Below are 23362 nucleotides of genomic sequence, written 5' to 3'. Positions count from 1 at the left end.
ATTCCAATATTATGCCAGTGTGTGATGAAATTATTGGTATGAAACATCATTTTAATCCTGGGGGCTAAAATGGATAATGTAGATTTGTATGCTTCAGTGTAATAAAGGCATTTTCTGTCTATTAAATAAACTATAACAACGACCTGAATCCCTGATATGTGACTGCATCCTTTAGCATTTTACCAGAATGAATACCAGCTGCACTATTAGCTTGTTAGCTGGTGGCTAATCAACAAAGGTGGGCTTTTTGTTTTTCCTAATGAACTTCAATGAAGCAGTGGGCAACTTTAGACTAAAACCTTTCCTCTTTGCTTTCTGCAGGATGTCCCGTGAGCAGGAGGCAGTGGCTCGAGCCAGGAAGGCTTTGAAACGGCCGATCCAAATGTTTAGATTATCGGATCCACCAGTTGAAGAACCTGCAGCGGCTTTTCACCGAGAGACACAAAGAGATCGCTGATGCTATCAACAAAGATCTAAATAAGGTGAGCAGTGGATAAAGACCACTGTAGACTGTGGTTAATGTCAGTTTTTATTATGGATAATACAAATCTATTGTTGCATTTGTACTAGTAGCAAAAATAATAATAATAATTACAATTATGATGTAATTACAATTGAAAAATATTTGTTGCCATTGTAATCATAATTAAATTGTAATTGAGTTCAGATAACTGTCTTTGTAATTGTAATTGACATGGAAATTCTATAAAAAATTGTCTTTACAATTTAATTAAAACACAAAACTGCTAGAGTTCTATGGCTTATACATGCATAGTTATTAATTATTAAAATGTGTTTCAGATGCTAACAGAATGCTAACACAAGAGGAAGGTTATATTTCATGGGCTTATTTATTAAAAGCTCAGTTATTGTGATTAATTGTAATTGAACTTTAGTAATTGAGAATGGAATTAACTTTCAGGGGGAAATGATAATTTTAATTGCAATTTGAAAAAATATGCTGGTCACCGTAATCGTAATTAAACATGGATAATTAAAGATGTAATTGTAATTTTAAAAAGTTGATTGACCCCAACCCAGACTATAATAAAATACATTGATTTGTTTTCTGTTGAAATCAGGAGGTTTAGTAACAGTCAAAAAGACAGTAATATGAATAGAGTTAAAGTGTCTGTCGCCCCCTCAGAGCGAGATGATGACTCAGTTGTATGAGACGCTGGGTCTGGAGGGTGAGATCAGCCTGGCCCTGAAGAAGCTGAAGGAGTGGGCCGCTCCACGTCCTGTGGAGAAGAACCTGCTGATCATATCAGACACCGTCTACATCCACCCGGAGCCGCTCGGGTGGTGCTGTCATCAGGGGGCCTGGAACTACCCCTGGGCGGTCACCATCCAGCCGCTGATCGGAGCCATCGCCGCAGGTACTGCTGAGCTATTCAACCACATTTATCACAGAGTTTAATGCAAATAACCTGAGCTGGGCCAAAATTAGATTAGATTAGATTAACTTTATGAAGTTTTGTCAGGGTAATTACATTTCCAGCAGCGTTACAGAAAAAGAAAAGCAGCAAACAGGGTTGAAATATTATATAAATATAGAGAATATATGAGAAAAAAACAGAAAGTACAGAAATAAATAAACAATCAAGGTTATGAAATATAAATATACACAACATTAAGCTAACATTCAAATGTATTCAAATAATTATTATTGAGCATGTTTTATCCTCATGTAATAGGAAAAGCAGAATTACTAAAGCTGGGAATAGTTTTTAAATCTGATTAATATCCTCAACTTGTTTTATTTGTTTTTTTTAAATGTAATGAAATAATGAACAGTTGCATGTTGATTACATTCAATACATAACCTCCTTGTTACAGTTGTAATCAATTAATAAACATGTACACACATATTAACTCTGTATGGCACCCGCAGAAAGACTCACCCATACAACTTTGTCATAGCTACCACAATTAAACATTATTATTATTAAAACATGTCTTTCTCACCTCTGTTTATGGATATGACCACATTTCTCTTTTATTATTGTTGCACAAAATCGAGTTAAAGTACACTTATCAACAAATGATCAAAGACTTAAAAACAAAAAATAACTCCTCATCTTTCATCACAGTTATCAGAATCAGAATCAGAATCATCTTTATTCGCCAAGTGTATGTTGTACACACGAGGAATTTGACTCGGTCAACTGTGCTCTCTCCAATAGTGAAAACATTCAATAATAAACAATCAACTAGAAGAGATGATAATAAGTATAAACATAAGTATAAATATAAACAGTAGTTAGACTAGAATGTGCAAATAACAAGATGATAATAATAATAATAATAGTATAAAAAAAAAAATAAATACAAAATAAAAATTAAAAAAAAAAAAAAAAAAAGATAAAAAGAAGGAAAAATAATAGAAAAGAAAGGTAATAATAAAATATAATATTAATAAAAGGAAAATAGTGCAGTAGAGCATTGATAAGTAGTGCAGGAGAACATTTAAATTAAAGGTATGTACATGAACATTCTCAGTGTCAGATTGATCCAGGGTTGTTATTTTTGGTTCCAGGGTTTTTTCACAGAACCAGGTCTGACACTCTTTGACTGTTTAGTGTTGATCAGAGTGACAGCCTGGGGGAAGAAACTGTTTTTATGGCGGGTTGTTTTGGCGTACAGTGATCTGTAGCGTCTGCCAGAGGGGAGGAGTTTAAACAGATTGTGTGCAGGGTGAGAGGGGTCTGCAGTGATGCTACCTGCCCGTTTCCTGACCCTGGACAGGTATAAGTCTTGGATGGAGGGCAGATCGACACCAATGATCTTTTCTGCAGTCCTGACTATCCTTTGTAGTCTGTGTCTGTCTAGTTTGGTTGAAGATCCAAACCAGACAGTGATGGAGGTGCACAGAACAGATTGAATGATGGAGGTGTAGAACATGATCAGCAGCTCCTGGGGCAGGTTGAACTTCCTCAGCTTGACGCAGGAATACATCATCTGCTGTGCCTTTTTCCTGGTTGAGTCTATGTGGGAGGACCACTTCAGGTCCTGTGAGATTGTGGATCCCAAGAACCTGAAGGAGTCCACGGTAGCCAATTCCCTATTTAAAATGGTAAGGGGGGGGAGTGGGGGGGGATTTCTTCTGAAGTCCACTGACATCTCCACGGTCTTGAACGGGTTCAGTTCCAGATGGTTCTGACTGCACCAAAGAGCCAGCTGTTCCACCTCCCGTCTGAAGGCAGACTCGTCCCCGTCCCGGATGAGACCGATGACGGTGGTGTCGTCTGCAAACTTCAGGAGTTTCACAGAGGGGTCCCCTGAGGTGCAGTCATTGGTGTAGAGCAGGGGTGTCCAATTCTGGTCCTCGAGGGCCACTATCCAGCATATTTTAGATGTTTCCCTCTTCCAACACACCTGATTCAAATGATTAGGATCGTTATCAGGCTTCTGCAGAGCTGGATGAGGAGTTGATCATTTGAATCAGGTGTGTTGGAAGAGGGAAACATCTAAAACATGCTGGATAGTGGCCCTCGAGGACCGGAATTGGACACCCCTGGTGTAGAGGGAGAATAGCAGTGGGGAGAGAACACACCCCTGGGGGGCGCCAGTGCTGAGTGATATTTTAAAACGTAAAAATCAAAAGTAGTTAGTGTGTTCCTTAATATATTTGTGCCAGTTTAAAAATGTGGGACAAGTAAGAACTCTCTCCAGACCGCATTTCTAACTTGTGGGTATTTGTATTGATATAAAAAACTATGTGCACTTTTATTTTTATTTTATTTTCTTATATTATTTTTTTTAAACCTACATGGAAAATAGGATGATGTGAACCTTAAAGGAAGAAGTATTTATTCTCTGTTTTCCAGGTTTTTTTTATTTTATTTTATTTATTTTATTTCTCTCTGAGTTTAGTTTTAAGAAAGAAGACTGGTAAAGACCACAGGCATCTATTTACTTTAATATTTTATCTGTAAAAATGTGTTTAATGCCACCCTTTGTAAACTTTGAGTGATTGTTCAAAAAAAAAAAATACAGAATTAAAAATCACATGAATCATCTTGTGATCATATATTACCTAACCAGCATTACTTTAGTGGGTCAAAGGCCTCACTGTGAACTTAGTACTACACTCATGAGAGCAGAGGTTTTCAGATTAGCAGTGCAACAATGTGTGTCTGCAATCATTGGCCCATTAGTTATCTGTGATCTGGGTGCGTTTGCACATGTAAGCATGACTGTGTAACCCCTCCCCTAAAGTTTCCTCATTATTACCTAAAATAATGAGGAAACTTTAGAATGATTAATTTCAATCCCTACAGCTCTGAATCAAATGTTTTTAACACGACTTGTACTGCTTTGTCTTGCAAAACTCATCGTAGAGAGTTTTTATCCACATTTTTTAGCACAACAATGCAGATGTTGATTTGTAATTCATGTGAGTGCTGTGGACACTGATCTGCCGAGTTTAAAGGGCCATGTTTGCATAATGTGGACTTGGCTCTTCAATCTTCACGCAGGAAGTATCAGAGCTCAGTGGGACGAAAGTCTTTCTCATTGATTATGAAATGAGCGATATGGAAAAGAAGAGGTTACTTTCAGTAGATTTTTCACTCACAATTACGTTTTCAATTACCCAATTACTCAATTCCAGTCACCAGCATTTTTTCCAATCACAATTAAATTCCAGTTATTTTTTAATCCTAAGAAAGATTGATTGATGTCTTCATTTCGAACATGTAAAATGATAAAAGAGCAACAGTTCTGAAAATGAAAACTTATGAATTACAACAGAAGAAATAGACAATTGATAGGATCCACGAAAATGAGTAGAAAGAATTGTAAATGTTTTTAATCCTACCCCTTTAATCACTACCGATTTTGCTTTTTTAAGTACAGCTAGTAATAAAATTAATTATCTATATATCATTAAACAAACAATCTACATATTTACAAATAGTCCATAGCTAGCCATCAAAACAGAAAAACAACTGGTGATTAGTGATCAGATTCATTCCAGTACCTTGTGAAAATCATTTAAAATGACAAAGTTGTTCGGACACTTAAAACCATTAAATTCAACTTTCCACTAAATTAATCAATTACAATTACGTTCTCAATTACTAAAGTTCAATTACAATTAATCACAAATATTGAGCCTGAAATAAATAACCTTATAAAAGTTAACCCTCCTGCTTCATGTTAGCATCTCTTACGATAACGGGTCCTAAATCAGCTGTAAAATACACTAAAACACATATGTATCATATCATTTCTTTCCTATCTATTGGTTACCTTGTTAGGCTTCCTAATCAATGAAAATATATAGGTTTTAATATTTTTGGTGTGGGCATCTGAGCCTTTTTTGTGTCAGTGTACCCCTCGATTTATTTTTTTTAAATATTAAAAAGTGGGTAAGCTTGATAGGAAACATATTTTAATAACGGTTAAGGACATATGCGTAGACACATAGAACTGTAACATGGTTCCCCAGTTTTGCGTTAAATTATAATTGACAAATTTTATAGAATTTTCATGGCAATTCCAAAGTCAATTATCTAAACTCAGTTGCAATTTAATTACGATTACGACAGCAACAGATTTTATTATAATTATGCCGTAATTGTAATTAATTATCAATTATGTAATTACAATTACCTCAACCCGGCTTTCAGCCACCAGTCAAGGCAGGGTATTATAGGCTCAGAGAGAACATGTAAACTCCATGGATGTACGTTTCCCCGCAGAACTTCATGTCACAAAACAAAAAATACAAAAAACAATTAATTACATGTGATAAAATACTGTTTTGCAGGTTTTGGTTTCTTGTGCTAACTGCTGCTTCTCTCTAATGTTTAAGGTAATGCAGCTGTGATAAAACCGTCTGAATTGTGTGTTCACACTGCTAAAGTCATGGAGGACCTGCTGCCGCTTTATATTGACAAAGTAAGAGTTTCACCTTTTTTAACATTAAAATGTTGATGTACGATGCATAAGACCCTGAAGATGCTTCACCTTTACATAGTTTATGGTCGTCGACCATGGTTCATTAAATAAAACACTCCCGTCATTTTTTAACGAATATTTTACAGCCAATAATCAATATATATAAATATCCTACCCGAACGACTCCCAAACTTTGCCCTCCCCAAATCACGTTCCACGACTTCTCATTTTTTTTTTTATTACATCCATAGGTCCCAAAATATGGAGTTCACTTCAAACTTTCCTTGTGCTCATTTAAAAATTCTATCAAAAACCTACTCCTTAATGAATAACCAAAAAAAATTTTTGCTTGACTTTTGATGTTAATGTTTTTCTTTTTCCTGTTTTCTGCTACGTTTCAAAGTTTTGCTGTCTTGAAGTTCCTTTATTATCCCCCGCCACAAAGTGTGGAGGGGGATATAGGTTTGAGCTACAGCTTTTCTCAGAAACTGTTTAAGACAGAATACCTAAATTCGGTGTGTGGCTTCAGGGTAACAATACCTTGATGGAATTCGAAAATGAGAAGCGCGCAATTATTTTTTTCGGAGTTATTGCCCTTGTTCCGTTTTTTGGCCTCTGTTCGAGGTATCTTCAAAGGACACAGCTTTTCTTAGAAACTGTTTGAGATAGTTAGTAATTTTATATTCTGATGTGATAATATTTTTTTATGTATACATCTAAGTTCTTAGAGTTTGGACATTTAGGAAAAGGAGGGGGATGTTGATGACTCTTCTTGTTTTGTCTTGAATTTATTTTATTATTATTTTGCTCTTTAGTTAAAGTTTCAATGCTGTATCGGGAGGCCTCTTCTTTAAGCCTCCTGCGGGTTTTCTGGTTTACCCTGGCATGCTTTTAAAGTAGGGGTCACGAACACGGTGCCCGTGGGCACCCGGTAGACCTCATGGACCACGTGAGGTGCCCTCAGTATCTAGTCACCAATGAGCTCCATCCAAACTCTGATTTACCTTCAAGGATTCAAACTCACAAAGATAAAAACACAGGAGAGATGTAGTTTAATACAGTGCTGATGAAGTTTTAGTATTTAGATTAACCATCTTTAAATGTTTATTTTCACTGAAAGTGTTTCCTGTTGAAATCTCAACATTTCCTACCTTTAATATGTCGTATGCCAGTCTTTTTCAGAGGTGTCTGCTAATCGCTTTGATGTGAAAAACGGTTGTCTGAATAAATGAAACCGTAACATATTATTCAAAACAAAGTCAAGGAAACATCAAAGTGATCAGCAGACGCCTCTGAAGAAGACTGGCAGTAGACAGTCAAACATGTCAGGAGATCAAAGTAAATGTCCTGAAAAACAGTAGTCTGAATAAATGAAACCTGAACATATTGTTCAAAAAGAAGAACTTGCTGGAATTATTTCCTAGCTTTTGAAGTTACTGCTAGGCTATCTTACCATCTAATTAAGGTGAAATCGTGAAAATGTCGTATTTAAGAAGTGCTTTTCTAACTGGTGGCTCTTCGGACTCTACAGTACCTATGAAGTAGCTCACAGTTTCAGAAAGGTTGGTGACCCCTGCTCTAAATTGTATTCATTTCTGTCAATGTCTTACCACTGTTGACATTACTATATTTTGTTGCATTTTAAACTGTGCCAAATGAAAAATGAAATGAAAAATGTATGGAAAGAGGCAAACAATGGATGCAAACTGGATCAAGAAGAACATGTATTTATGCTTCTTTGTCTATTTTTTTTTGCTTCAAACAAGTAAAGCTATTCTTAGGTGTGCTAAAATGATCCAAAAATAATACATTCCACACAGAAGCCATCATGTGTATCCCCCCCCCCCCCCCCCTATGTGTGTCAGGAGCTTTATCCTGTGGTGAATGGAGGAGTGCCGGAGACACAGGAGCTGCTGCGCCAGAGGTTTGATCACATCTTCTACACCGGCAATAGCGTAGTGGGGAAAGTGATCATGGAGGCCGCCGCCAAACACCTGACGCCCGTCACCTTGGAGCTGGGTGGGAAAAGCCCCTGCTACATCGACAAGAACTGTGACATCAGCGTAGCCTGCAGGTGAGTGACACTGGCTGCTCCCCGTGGACTGTGTTTTTAGGAATAAAATTGTGCAAAAAAGCTACTTCAAATGTGTGTTTTTTTAATTTAAATAAATGTGTACATAGTTTGTTTTTGGGTAATACATTGACTAGTACAGGAACCCTTTAATCCAGTGGTGCCCAACCTTTTTTAGATCCTGACCCCTTTTTAATATCAAGAATTCCGGGCGACCCTAAAGACATTTTTTTTTTCTCCAGAATTAGTTTTCTTATCAAGGTTGTTATACTGAATTACAAATACAGAGTTGCCAGTATTAGTAACAATTTGTGGCAGCTAAGATATTTTTATACTACGTTTTATTATTAATAGTATAGAAGATACAAACACAAAAACACATATATAATGTATACTGTATATACAGTATATTATATAAACACACACACTTATTATTATTAATAATAATAATAATACATTGATTTATATTTGACAAAGTGAAAGTATAGAATACAGTGTTTTAAGATTAAATAAATGTGGAAGAATAATAATTGAAACATTTCAAAAATACATTTTCAATCAGTAATTGTTTTTATTTTTTAATCAATTACTAGAAAATTCAGGCAGCCCCCATTTAAACTCCAGGTGACCCCCAAGATGGAAAAACACTGCTTTAATCTAACGTGAAGCATTCATTTACAGATTATGTGTAACTAAACTAAGTGCAGATTACTCACATGATCATGTCCCTGTCCAACTGAATGACTTGAAGTTATAATTAATCTTGTCTTGGATTATGTGATGTAGATGACCCCAGAAATCACCCAGCAACATAATATAACATTAATATAAGCTTAATAAAACTAACCAATACAAACCAAGCTGTATAAATATGAGTGTAATGTGTAAAGTACTTCTTTGTCTAAAGTTACCAATGGATACAAACTGTTGCATATGAAACAATGCTCATTCCCTGCTGTTGACTCATCTTTGTAGACGCGTCGCCTGGGGAAAGTACACCAACTGTGGACAGACCTGCATCGCCCCAGACTACATCCTCTGTGACCCCAGTATCCAGGACAGGGTCATCACCGAGGTCAAGAAGGCAGTGAAGGTACCGAGGACCTAAATGCACCAAAAGAAACCTGAAGGTATGATTGTATTTGAACCAGTGGATCATCGTGTCATTGTGTCAACAGGAGTTTTACACCGACAACCCCAAGACCTGCCCCGACTACGGACGCATCATCAACCAGCGGCACTTTAAGAGGATCATGACCCTGATGGAGGACAGCACCGTCGCCTCAGGAGGAGACAATGACGAGTCCGACTGCTACATAGGTACAGCATCTGAATCCGTGTACCCCTTTGTTTTTTGGTTATTCCGTTTTAAAACCAAATCAAAATAACAAATAAACAGTATGGTTATTTAGTTTTACTGACTTAAAACCAAAACAGAAACCACAAAAACCAGATAAGCAGCGTTTTTCTGTTTTAAAATTGAACCTTGTTCTGTTTGTGAGATATTTGGATATTTAGGGGGAAATTAGAGCGAGTCCTTAAGCACGTCACATTCTGACAGGGCGTGTTACAGTGTTATGGTCCAAATAGTATCCAAATAAACTGGTGACTTCTACGATTTGAAAACTTTTGCAGCTTTTTTTGAGGGCAGTAAAAATATTTATTTTGCACGTTATAATACCACTAGCGGCAGCCATCAACACACATGGAAGTTGATCACAAGAAACAAGGAGCACCAGTAGATTCATTACACCACCTCGGGATCCACTAATCACGAATCATGTGTACGCTTTTCGTAACATCCATTTTAGTTTGTATATATATTTATGTATCAATAATGTTTCTATTCACCAGTTCATCATTAATGTGACTTATGCGTTGCTCCTGCTTTTGTCCGGGAGTAGACGTCCGCCCCAGTCTGTGGGTCCCCTCTGTGTGGTGAGATTAAAACATTAAACTCTAGTTTCTCGTAAATATCCAAATATCATACAAACAGAATATATCATTTTAAAACAGAAAAACGCTGCTTATCTGGTTTTTGATTTTTCTGTATTTCTCTTTTGGTTTAAAGAAGTTAATAACCACACTTTATTTGTTATTTTGATTTGGTTTTAAAATGGAATAACCAAAGAACGAAGGGTACACTGATTTTACTGAAAAGCATTCCTAGCTACTCCTGGACCAGGTATTAATTATAAAATGAAATGTCAAGTTTAGCTCCCACAGTTCTGCGAGATGTAATCCCCGAATCAAAAGTAATGCAGGAGGAGATATTTGGACCTGTTCTGCCCATCCTGTCCGTCTCCAGTCTGGATGAAGCCATTAAGTTCATCAACAGGAGGGAGAAACCTCTGGCTCTCTACGTCTTCACTTCAGATGATAAGGTAGATGTTAGGTGTAATCTGGTTGTGCAGGCACGTGGACTCACGCTGTTCTTTTCTCTGAAAAGATCATCAAGAGAATGAGAGATGAGACCTCCAGTGGAGGAATGGTGGCCAACGACTGCCTTGTGCACTTTTCTGTCAGCACTCTGCCCTTTGGAGGAGTGGGTAAGCACACACACACACACACACACACACACACACACACACTTGTTATCTCTTTGTTTATCTAGTCTTTCAACTCCCCCAGGGCAAAGGGTGTGAACAGATGAAAGGTAATAATGACTCAGGGGAGCTAAAGTGCCCTCTTGTGTTACACAGTCAGAATACATTCAGCGACACTGGACTTCCTACTTTGTATTGAGTTACTTTCTGCACAAAATAAGTTCCTCTTTGTCCGACTACAACATTTTGCTTAGAAAACTATTTGAAAACAACTATAGAGCATAATGATGGAATGAACGAGTGACAACACACATTTTAAAGAATCTCATTTTGTAAATAAGTGGAAAGAAACACCATTTAGTGCAGCCATTAACACACACGGAAGTTGATCACAAGAAAAAAGGAGCACCAGTAGATTCATTACACCACCTCTGGATCCATTAATCACAAATCATGTGTACACAAAAGGACTACAAGGACAAAGGCCTTTGTTTTTTTCTGTATTAATGCTCATATTGATCATTATTCTAAATGCTAACACAAATGTTGATAATGTGGCCACAGTCACATTTTTGTGGGCCCCCCCCGCTGATAGATGTTGTCCATCTCTGGTGTATCGGATCAGTTTAGGGTTTCCACATCAATGTTTATTAGTCTTTACAAGATGTTTTTAACCCTAAAGTCAAATACTACATAGTTTGCATCTTATTACCAGTGATTACAGTGGATGTTTTTATGTCTTTGTAGATCCACTTTGATCTACCTGTTTGTATTGCACAGATAGTTCAATAAATGGAACATTTAAAAAAAATTGTACTTTTACTCTTTTGCCTTAAAACACAAGTAAAGACATTGGAATTGTCTTAAGTTTTAAATTATTTTAATTGTCATCTGTTTTTTAAATTGTACTGGTCTGTACTGGTTACCCCCCCCCCCTCAGGAGGAATGGAGACATGTCAGGTGGGGAGCAACTTTTCAATTTCACATGCCGGTCTTCTTAAAAACCATTATTATTGACAATAAAGATCATTACCACTACAAAACGCCTGCGCACAGAATAAAGTAATAATGAGAAGCAGAAAGTGAATGTATCAGAAATTAAAGAGCATTAGATTATTAGACTGCAATTAGATATGGACCTGGAACAAATTGTGACGTGGAACTTTAGTGCAAAATAATGATTTACGTTGGCATGTGAAGTAGAGTGGAACAATAAACAAACTTATAATAGCTAACTTAGAAAAAAATGATTTCCTTTTTTGGTTTTTCTTAAGCTTTTTGGCAAAGATTGCAAACAATAGTGGATAACGAACCACTGGTGTGAGGGAATATGGAATATTCTGTCACTTTGTGCTGCCTTAATTACAGTAAATAAAGTACAGTATAAATACATTCTTGCTTAGATCTTTGCTGTTTACAGCTTTAATAAACCCACTTCATTGTGTTGACAGAAACAGCGGGATGGGCTGCTACCACGGTAAGTTCACACCTTTGACAGCTGAGCCACCAGCGCGGCTGTGTCATCAAACAGCTGAAGATGGAAAGCGTCAACAGCCTCCGCTATCCGCCGCACACGCCCAAGAAGCTGAGCTGGGCGCGTCTGTTCATCCTGAAGAGCAACGACCTGACCTGGATGGGCCGCTTGGCGCTCTTGGCTGTGCTGGCTGTGGCGGCAGCCGTGTTGGTGCAGGTAAGATATACGGAGAAAATACGACGGAGTTCCTGAAAACTGAAGATTTAATCCTATTTTCTTTTTTCAGAAGTATTTCTTTTGAGGAAATGCAGCTTCTCTCGATCAAACCTTGGAAATGTGAGGAAAGGAAAAGAAAAAGCTGCGTCAAGTGTCCACAATAATCAAACAGCATTTGAAATATTAATGGGGGAATGTAATGCAATGTGGCCTTAAATCATTTCAATAGTTGTTTCCTGAAGCTTGCCTTACTTTTGATGAAGGTCATTTTTATTACACTTAGTAGCATTCTTTTGATTTATCTAACCTGGTAGGTCAGGTTTCATATTCACTTTATAAAATACACAAATGTGGTTTTAATGAAGTAGCTGCATGCACGACGCTTGCACTTGGACCCAACAACCTGTTGTAATAGTCTTTGAGTTTTAAGGCTGGACAATGAACTTTTTCTTGTGTATAAGAGTTACGCACAGTTTCTATTGGCTCTCTGTCACTCATATCATTCATCATTTTATCTCAGATCTGTATGTATATGCTTCACAAACTGTTTTTTTTAACAGTATCATGGTTTTTATTAACAATTTCTCTCATATTCTTCTGTCTTTGGTCCAATTAATCTTCAATCTGTTTTGTTTTTAGGAACTGTATTATGTGAAGGGACATTTTAATTTCAGTTTCTAATAAAAAAAAAAAACTATAGGTTTACACTTACATATATACATGTATATGTATATATTTTTTTTCTTTTTTTCCCAATCATTTCAAATGTTAGAAATATGATTTTTTTAACACCACCCAAATTTCAAGGAATTTATAATTAACCAGAGGAATTTGTTCCATTTTTATTTCTGTGAATATTCAAATAAACATATTCTTTTATTCAACATTGATCACTTGCTGTCTTTGGCTGTCGAGCGGAAATATTCAGTATCCACTCCCACTAACATGCAGTTGTTTTAACCTGCACACGATATAAAATCAATCCCCATCTTTGTATTTAGCTGGATTTGGATTGAGGAGTGGCAGCAGTGAGTTCTTTAGTGTTTGGATGTGACGCTTTCCCATTTTTCTGGAGCAGACATGGCAACTCAGTAATGTAAATGAACAACATGTATGCAAACACACAAAAAATGACAGAAAAATACACAAAAGGACAACAAAATTATTCAATATGACTCCAAAAACTGCCCAAATGTCACTTAAAAACATTCAGAATGTCAGAACAATACACAAAAGGACAACAAATTATATATAAAACAAAATAACATGAAATGACAAGAAAAACGTACAAAATGAGAGAAAAAATATATGCAAAAATAAACAAAACAACAACCATAAAAAAAACTACTCCAAATACACACAAATGACTTCTGCTTTATTTCTCAGATTGGTCGTATTCTAAATGCTGACATGAATGTTGATCATGTGGCTCTCGGATCACATTTTTAGAACATTTCTTCTCTCATTGCTGAGAAAAAACAGCATGGACTATGAATCAGAATTCCTTTATTAATCCAGTGGGAAATTGCTTTTTGCTACAGCCACAGAAAAAAATCCTAAATAAAAGAATAAAAACGTTAACAAGACAAAAGAAAGAATAAACAAATAAGTGTATAATTAGTAAAACACTGTTAAAAATAGGGATCAGAAACACACACATTACAGTAGTAGAAAATAAAATAGGATAGATAATACTACTACTAATAATAATAATTATACAAATATAATCAGATGTTTACAAAAATTATACAAATATGATGCAAGCTTGTTTATGTTCACGTGCAGAGGACATTACAGAGCTGACGTCCTAAATGTGGATGTAAAACTTCCAAAAATATTACCTACTACCACAAGTAATGTGGAAATGAACCGCTAAACAGGCAGGACTGGAGGCTTCTAGGGAATTACGTCTGCGCTGTAACTGACGGAGCACATTTTAAAGGGTAAATACAAACAGGTTTCAGCAGAAGCAGTGCTGGCATAAGAAAAAGTAGTCATATCATCGATGGCATGTGTTTTTTTATTTTTTACTTTTGTTATTTGACACAAATGAAGTTGATCTACAAAGAGGGACCTGTCATTTACCAGCAGGTGTCCTCCTCCCTTACTGTATTTACTTTTTAAAGTGAGCTCAACGCCCACTTTATTCTCTTTACACTACATGATCACCACTCATGAGAACCCTTAAACACTGCTCAGGGTCAGTGTGTGAGTCCTGCTTTCTCCTCCCATGCTGATCATGGGCTTTCCACTCCACCTGCTGACTTTGCTGGGTCCTCATCTCCCGGTGCACAGGTACGACACACAAACTGCTATCGGTCATATTTGTTAATATCTTTATTATTACAGTAAAAAAGATGACTCGTGCAATTGAAATCATCTCACAGGGCTCGTCACCAAAGAGATAAATGTTAAAAAAAAATACTTAACCTTCACCATCTGGTTAGATATTATACTACTTTGTGATTTTATCTGTGAAAAGCGCTAATTATTATAAATGAAATGTACTTACTTACTATATTGTGTGCATACAAGGTCAAGATGATCATATATCACTATTACTCATTGTTAATATGTGTTTGAGTAATTATTAATTCATTAATCAACACACCGTCTCATTTCTTGCATGATCAACACATATATGCACATTTTGAACATATTGTAATTTTAGTGAAAATTATTATTATTATTATTATTATTATTATTATTATTATTATTATTATTATTAACATTTTATTGTTAGAAGTAGTTGCTGTAGGAAAACATAAAAAATCAAACATAGTTTAACATAGTGACTTTTTTTAAATTTTTTTTATTTACATTTTATTTTAGAAAAACACCAAACAAGGCTGCAACCTTGGGGGCAAAAAAAAACAAAAACCATACAAGTTCATTTCTTATCATCCAGATTTTTTTTTTTTCTTATTCATTAATATTTAACTGTTAGTAAACTGACTCAAATGACTTTATGCAGGTATGTTGCCCAAAGCATTACAATAATCTAATTAAAAGAATAAAAGATTTTCAAATGTTAAATATTTGCCTGAAATAATAATTAAAAAACAGTGAGTTGTACTGTATGGCAAATTTCGGAAGTGAGATTTGTTTATAAAGTTTTGATCATAACAGGATGCAAGGTTACATCAGGTGTGAAAATTAAAAACAACATTCGTTTAACCGCTATTAATATTTCACCTGTTTGTTTTTGTCTGTCTTAAGTGTTTTTTTTTACTTTGTAAATCCTTTTTTAGGGTTTTAAGTGGATAAATGCCATATTATTGTTATTTTTATATTAAAAGCATCTTTAAGTTGCAGCAGAAACTAAGAAGCATCCATCTGATTGTCTGCATTGTTGCTCCAATTCCAAGTGACTCGTGGTGCATTATGAATAATGTAATAATATACATAAATAATGTGATATCATCCCATAGAAAGGTTAGTTAGTGCTTTGGTATGAGTCCATTATTGTCTTTGGTGTGGAACAACCAGGTGGAGAAAACCAGGCTGTGCTTTGTTCTCTGTGTGTGAGAACTGATGTCCTTTCTCAAAGAAAGGCATTGTGGGTCGCAGAAGGGTTAATCATTCCTCTAAATGACTTTAAGTAGTTCTTGAAGGCGGCTTTTATTCCCACCTGGAGAGTCAGACACTGAAGCTTAATTCACATCACCTATAAGAGTTCAGTGTGCACACCACTACAGGGAAAATAAAAACCCATACATAGAGTTTAAAGATGTTTATTTACCCAGAGTTTATTGATTTAATTCTTATATTCCACATTTATGTTCAAGTATATCAGGTATAATGATAGTATTATGCCAGCTTTAACAACAGCTATCTGTCATTCTCCTTAACTTATAATCAGAATAACTGCCTTCTGATTATTTCTATGTGATAATCAAACAGAAAAGCTATTAAAAATAATAATAATAATAATAATAATAATAATAATAATAATAATAATAATAATAATAATAATAATAATAATAATAATAATAATAATAATACAAAAATAAATAAAACCTAATAAGCAATAAATGATTGTAAGACAGAGGCAAACTACAGTTACCTCAGTGGTGAAATAACCCAAAAATAAAATGAAGAAGCTGCTTTAAGAAAAATGTATTTGATATCTTATATTTTACATTCTCACATGCAGTTATGGGACATTAAAATTAGTAAAATAAAGTTTTTTTTCTGAATTCATAAGACTGTCACCCAAGAATGTAAATAAGCATCAACATAGCGAATAAGTATCTCCAATAGTGATTTCTGTAAACAAAAAATAGAGTCTTTCTTACCAGTGACACCATTATAGTGCAATATTCCAGTAAACAATATATTGGTACATGTGTAGACCTTCCTGCACATTTTAGTGAAAACATTTTGAAAATAATAAAACAAATAATAAATCCCCAGAAAAAAAAAATATCAATACTTAGCATATCGATAATCGATCGTGCGAAAAAAAATAACACGATGTATCGCCTTATCGAGATATCGTCACACTCCTACCAGATAAGATGTATAGTAGATATTTTTAAATATTCTAAGACAGTAGGTGAAGCTGTATTACTGTACCAAATGTTAGGTTCCTATCATGGGAACTGTATCACATAGGAATCCTATGTGATGCAGTTCCTGAAATACTGGAAGAGAGAGAGAAAATCAACACATACCCCCCTCACTAATATGACCATATCTAAAAAAAAATATCCATCAAATCAAACTAAAAATATACAGTGTGCCTAATCAATAATCATGGGTAAATTGGTGAAAATTTCAGAATTTCAGAGACCGAAATGCTTTGGCTATTTGGTTGAAATGACATGGAATTGGCATAAATACCTTCAGATCACCAACTCTTTTATTTATGAAGCAAACATGGCTTCCAACGTATTTATATAATAAATAATTATTGTATTTATTGATTGCCTATGCGTGACCGTCTCTATCACACAGGAAGTAGTGCCCATAGCCATATTTACCGCCTCAAATAAAGTCACTGCGGTTGTTCGTGAGGAAAACTGTAAAATGCATCGTTTAACAGGCTTTGAGCACCTCGTACTTTTTTTAAAATGTCAAACTGTTGTTAATAATGATTAATAATTAGCATTTCTGACCTGGCTTTGACTTCACAAAGTTCAACTAGAAAGGATAAACACACGTGCAAGCTGCTGACGGAGGAAAAGCTAAACACTGAGACTAATGGAGCGTGAATGTGACATTATTTAACGCTATTCGTTAACTTTAGTGTGGCTCAATGTGTGGTTGTGTGTCTTTGCAGCTCAGTGGTGTTACCAGAGCCAGTACTCCTGTGATGACACGTGCAGAGGTGAGGTTTCATCGGTCAGAGCATCTCTAATAAAGGTTTCATTAGCATGAAGTAAAACTCTCATGAAGGTCACAAGGTCACAATATTATGGCTGCTTTGTGTGTGTGTTATGGTTGCATATTTACAATACCGGTACATGTATATGCATGGAGGTAGAGCTGTGTCTTTATTATTTAATTAAAAAAAAATATATAATCCCTTCAATAAAAAAAAAAAACCTATTCAATCAAAAAAAAAAGTTGACATCAATCAATAATAAATATTTTCAATAAGAACAAAAAGTGTTAAAATGTAAAAAAAAAAAAAAAAATTAAATAAAATGTAAGACATCACTTTTTTTCTTGAATTTATTTTTTTTAATTATTATCATAGAAGTAAACTTTCTTTGATTGAATAAGTTTTTTATTGAAGTCATCTTTTTTGTATTTGGGCCATATTATGGTAAATGGACGTTATTTGGATGCGATATATCGCATATTATGTGTACATTTGTGTCGTTATTATTCAATAAAAAAAAATCTTTTCAATCAAAAAAATAGTTTATCCTTAATCAAAAAAAAATAAAGTTCAATCAAAAAATTTAAAAAAAAAAGTGTTCAATGGAAGCAAAAAATAAGTACTTGAGACACAAATAATTCCATTTGGAAGATTTTTTTTCTTTGATTGAAAATGTGTGTTTTTTTTTATTGAAGTAAACCTTTTTTTAATTTAAAATGTTATTTTTTTTATTGAAATCATCTTTTTTGTATTTGGGGCATATTATTGTAAATGGACATGATTTGGACGTGATAAATCGCATGTTATGGTTATAATTGTGTCGTTAAATTAAATCAAAAAAATATTTTAAATCAAAGAAAAAAGTGTACAAATGCAGTTATTTGGGTCTCAATTTTTTTATTTTGCAAACCCTTTTTTTTTCAAAAATATTTATTTTTGATTGAAGGAAACTTTTCTTTATTTAAACTTTTTTTTCTCTTTTTAATGAATATTGATGACACAAATGTACTACCCATAATATGGGCCAAATACAAAAAAAAGACGACTTACATTTAAAAAAAAAAAAAAAAAAAAAAAAAAAAAAAACAACTTTTCAATTAAAAAAATGCATATTTCAATTTTTAAAAAAATAAATAAATAAAAAAAGGGTTTATGAGTGTTAATAAAGACACAAATCTACCTCCATATATATATATATATATATATATATATATGATGGATGATTATCTTAAATCAGTTTTGTGTGGATCTCCTTGTTGTCCTGCTGTTCAGACCCAAGCCACTGGGCGGCGCTGTTTCCCAGCTGTGGAGGATTACGTCAATCACCAATCAACATCGTCAGCAGCAAAGTGCACGTGAACAGCGCGCTGCCACCCTTTGATTTCATCGGCCACACAAACACCCTCAACATCACCGTGGAAAACAAGGGACACTCCGGTAGAACCACACTCCTCCTGTTAGAGCTGACCAGTTAAACCATTATTGTGTGTCTAATAATGAACTTTATGTGGTCAGCTCACTTCCATCTACCGCAGTCAGTGAGGCTGACTGGAGGAGCTCTGCCCGGACACTACAGAGCTTCTCAGTTCCACTTCCACTGGGGAGGGAATGGGAATCCTGGCTCAGAACACACCATTGATGGAGAGAGATTCCCCATGGAGGTAGAAAATACTACTGTTTGCTTTGAGGCCGTGGCTATTCATACAGAAACGTATCAATAGACTCGTCGTCTATTCATACGCAGCGCCCCTCATTGGCCAGTTTAGGTGACGTGATAGGTGCACCACGTGACTTAAAGTTCCGTCAGTTTTATTTTATTTTTTTAGCTACCCTGCTAACTCTTTTATATTAGCCCTATCCCTAACCCAGGAAATATAGTCTAAAATGTTTATATTCTTCGTATATGTATTTTTAATGCTAACCCTATCCTAACCCAGGAAATATAGTATAAAATGTTTATTTTTTTCTGTATATATATTTATAACGCTAACCTTATCCTAACCCAGGAAATATAGTCTAAAATGTTTATTTTCTTCGTATATGTATTTTTAATGCTAACCCTATCCTAACCCAGGAAATATAGTATAAAATGTTTATTTTTTTCTGTATATATATTTATAACGCTAACCTTATCCTAACCCAGGAAATATAGTCTAAAATGTTTATTTTTTTCTGTATATATATTTATAACGCTAACCTTATCCTAACCCAGGAAATATAGTCTAAAATGTTTATTTTTTTACGTATATGTATTTATAATGCTAACCCTATCCTAACCCAGGAAATATAGTCTAAAATGTTTATTTTTTTCGTATATTTATTTATAACGCTAACGCTAACTCTATCCTAACCCAGGAAATATAGTCTAAAATGTTTATTTTTTCCGTATATATATTTATAACGCTAACCCTATCCTAACCCAGGAAATATAGTCTAAAATGTTTATTTTTTTCCGTATATGTATTTATAACGCTAACCCTATCTTAACCCAGGAAATATAGTCTAAAATGTTTATTTTTTTCCGTATATGTATTTATAACGCTAACCCTATCTTAACCCAGGAAATATAGTCTAAAATGTTTATTTTTTTACGTATATGTATTTATAACGCTAACCCAGGAAATATAGTCTAATTTTTCTCTTTTATTCTAAATCCAGCTTCATATTGTCCACATCAAAGAACCGTACGGAACGCTGGCCGAAGCTGAACATGACCTGGCTGGTATAGCTCTGCTCGGCTTCCTGTTTGAGGTAATGAAACGCCGCCTTTTTATTACCATCCAGACCTCAGCAGTGATGATGATGATGTTTTCCCCTCAGGAGTCAGCGGATGATCATCCTCATTTAGACCCAATCATAGCTGCACTGGGAAGAGTACAGAACAATGGTGAACACAACTCCACTGAATCCATGTCGTGGTCGTCGACCACTTTAACTCCCAACACCTGTTTGTCATTATTCAGGAAGCACCACCGTCATCCCAAATTTTCGTCTCAGTGATGTCATTCCCAGCTCCAGAGAACTACATAATTATTACCGCTACGTGGGCTCCATAACGACTCCGGGATGCGAACAGGCCGTGACCTGGACATTGTTTCATAAAACTCTGGCAATCAGCAGTCGACAGGTGAGAAAACCGGAATTTTTAAAAAAACGTATATCCAAACCATGGAGGACGGATGGTTAGCATACGACATATTTATTGGATATTTTATGGAGTTTGGGTGCATAGTTTAGTTTCTGCATATTTACATTTTCAAGGTTTGTTTCCCCCCACGGTCACGAAAATGTTGATAAACTGTAATGTTTAAAGCAGTGATTTCTAAACATTTCTTTGCATTTTAGTCAAATCACTCATTCCTCCTCATCCTAGCACAAGCACTGATCTCCTGGTCAAACAATAAGCCATTAATTAATCGATTCCTGTCATTTTTTTCCTTTATCTTCAGAAAGTTAAAACATTGATGTCACAATATGAAGCAAAAAAAACATTTTTAAAATCTTATTTATTTTTTTTGTTTGTGTGTTAGCTTTCGACAAGATCAACAATGAAGCTTATAAAGTAGCAGTTTACCTTATTTATTATCTAGATAACCTGCAGCGTTATTAGGAATCATAAGAATGAATAACATTAATGTGTTGCTATGCTGTAAACTATTTGTATAACTGTATTCTTTGGAATCCGTTGAGCAAATCTAATATCTTCTTAGCACTCCATCTATAGCAGAGATAGACAACTTTTATAAGAGTCAGGGCCTCAAAAATGAATTTCCAATCCAAGGGCCACATTATCAACGTTTATGTTTATATTTAGAACAAAGACCGATTCAAACATTAACATAGGAAACAACAGTTTTATGTGTTTTTTGTTATCGTTTTGAGTGTTTTTCTGTTATTTTGTGTTTTATTATTTATTTTGTGTATTTTTTACTGTTTTTTTTTTTTTAGGAGTTTGTGTTTTAGCTGTTTTGTTTTTTTTTGCATGTGGTGTGAGTCATTTTGTGTATTTCTGTTTTAATGTTGTATATTTTTCCATTATTTTGTGTGTTTTTTTATGTAATTCTATGTATTTTTGCCATTTTATGTTCTTGAAGTCATTTTTGTGTGTTGTGAAGACTTTTGATTAAATTGATTTTTGATTTATTTTTCTTTTTATGATGTTGCTCCTGTTGTATTAACGTATCCTCTGTTCTGTACAGCACTTTGTGATTTTTATCTGCGAATAGCGCTTTATAAATAAAAATGTACTTACTGTTTTTATTGCCATCTTGTGTATTTTCTGCATATTAATGTATATTTTGTGATTTTGGTGTTTTTTTTGTGTATTTTTGTTGTTATTGTGTGTTATTAGTCATTTTGTATATTGTTGTCTTTTAGTTCATTTTTCTGTAACTTTTTAAATGTTAATGGAGTGATTTTGTGTATATTTTCTGTTATTAATGTATTTTTTGTTGTCATTTTGTGTATTTTTGTTGTTTAGTGTGTTATTATGAGTCATTTTGAATAGATTTTTCTTTTGTGTATTTTGCAGCAATTGCGTTAAATGTTTTTAGAGTCATTCTGTGTATATTTTGAGTTTTGGTGTGTGTTTATGTTTACTATGGGAGCTGCTCCAGTGCTGCCTATTGTCAATGTCTAATCTATAGACGTTTAATTTTGTGTTTATTTTCTGCCCTCTGTCAGTTGGATGCCATTGTAAAGCAGTGTCGGTTCTGGAATGGACAGCCCATGACAAACATCTTCAGACCCACACAGCCTCTGGATGGTAGAGTGGTGTACCGCTCCTCAGCAGTCAAACCTCTGAGCAGTGCCTTCCATCTGTGGTTCTGTTTCCTCCTTGCTGCTGCGCTGGGAACGACAGGTTTGATTCACTGATAAATGATCAAACCTATGAAGTAAATTCATCTAATTCACTGTACAAATATTTAAAGGTTAGAATTATTGAAGGTTGTAGGAGATATTCAGGCTGTTCTAAGATTATAATGCTGGAGAACCATTTGCAAGTGTCCCTTTTTGCTTCAGATCTTTATTAATATTCTATTAGTTTTAGAAACACACACACCTGTCACTGAATACATACATTTTTAACCTGAACTTTAAAATCTTTATTTATATTTTTAAAATAGTTTTCTAATGTAGTTTTACTGACATGTTGTAGCAATCTTAGCAAAGTTTTCCTTTAGTTTTAAATAAATATTGATTTGTCTGTTTGTAGTTATGAAGTTTCAAGAAAACTGAACATTTAAACATTAATTTGGAGCTTTTAGAAATGCTTTTATTACACAAGTTTCTTTAATGTGCGATATTCACTTGTGATGAATTAATTACGATTTTATTTGTCTATTCTACTGTATAAACAATAAACAGTGTAATTCCTGAATGGTATGTACACTGCTTATTTGTAGAATTAAATAAATATAGAATTTTGACTCAACTTTTGACTATAGTCCTTTATTATTTGTCTTGAATTTTATTAAACATTACTTACATTTAAGTGGATGACAAATTTAGATAGTAGTTATTACTGTACTGCTAAACTGACTAACATTTGACTTTAATTTATTACATGTTTGTTCATTATTACAGAAACTACAGTTCACTGTTATTTGAGAACTGCGCTTTTTTTTTCTATTTCTTTTATTATTTCCAAATATGCTCTGCATACAATTCACTTACTTCCCTAGATATTAAGAGAGTAAAGAATAGAAAAACATCACTTTATAACCTGCTAAAAACACACCGTTTGCATTTTATTTTTAATAAATTTACAAAAAGGTCTTGAAAAGATGTTTTTACATGATGCGTATGGGCTGTTCTAT

At 34.5% G+C, this 23362-nt stretch overlaps 2 protein-coding genes across 2 annotated transcripts; both read left to right on the top strand.

Annotated features, from left to right (window-relative positions):
• The first annotated feature begins 322 nt into the window (after positions 1 to 322).
• Positions 323 to 12405, top strand: LOC114475813 (fatty aldehyde dehydrogenase-like). Its single transcript, XM_028466930.1, is given in 12 exon segments — positions 323 to 366; positions 368 to 482; positions 1148 to 1379; positions 5822 to 5907; positions 7773 to 7981; positions 8954 to 9071; positions 9157 to 9298; positions 10196 to 10362; positions 10428 to 10527; positions 11975 to 12021; positions 12023 to 12214; positions 12285 to 12405. Coding segments are annotated over 12 exon segments (1467 nt in total). The 3' UTR covers positions 12300 to 12405.
• Positions 12406 to 16972: 4567 nt separating this feature from the next.
• ca4c (carbonic anhydrase IV c) lies at positions 16973 to 22593 on the top strand. Its single transcript, XM_028467280.1, has 8 exons — positions 16973 to 16976; positions 17499 to 17546; positions 18816 to 18980; positions 19059 to 19204; positions 20202 to 20294; positions 20364 to 20430; positions 20507 to 20670; positions 22227 to 22593. Exons 1-8 carry the CDS (start codon positions 16973 to 16975, stop codon positions 22416 to 22418), a joined length of 879 nt encoding a protein of 292 aa, XP_028323081.1. The 3' UTR covers positions 22419 to 22593.
• The last annotated feature ends 769 nt before the right edge of the window (positions 22594 to 23362 follow it).

Source organism: Gouania willdenowi, chromosome 14, assembly GCF_900634775.1.
Source record: "Gouania willdenowi chromosome 14, fGouWil2.1, whole genome shotgun sequence".
NCBI lineage: Eukaryota > Metazoa > Chordata > Actinopteri > Blenniiformes > Gobiesocidae > Gouania > Gouania willdenowi.
Note: the sequence above shows the minus strand (reverse complement) of the source record. Positions and strands in the feature narration are given on the sequence as shown.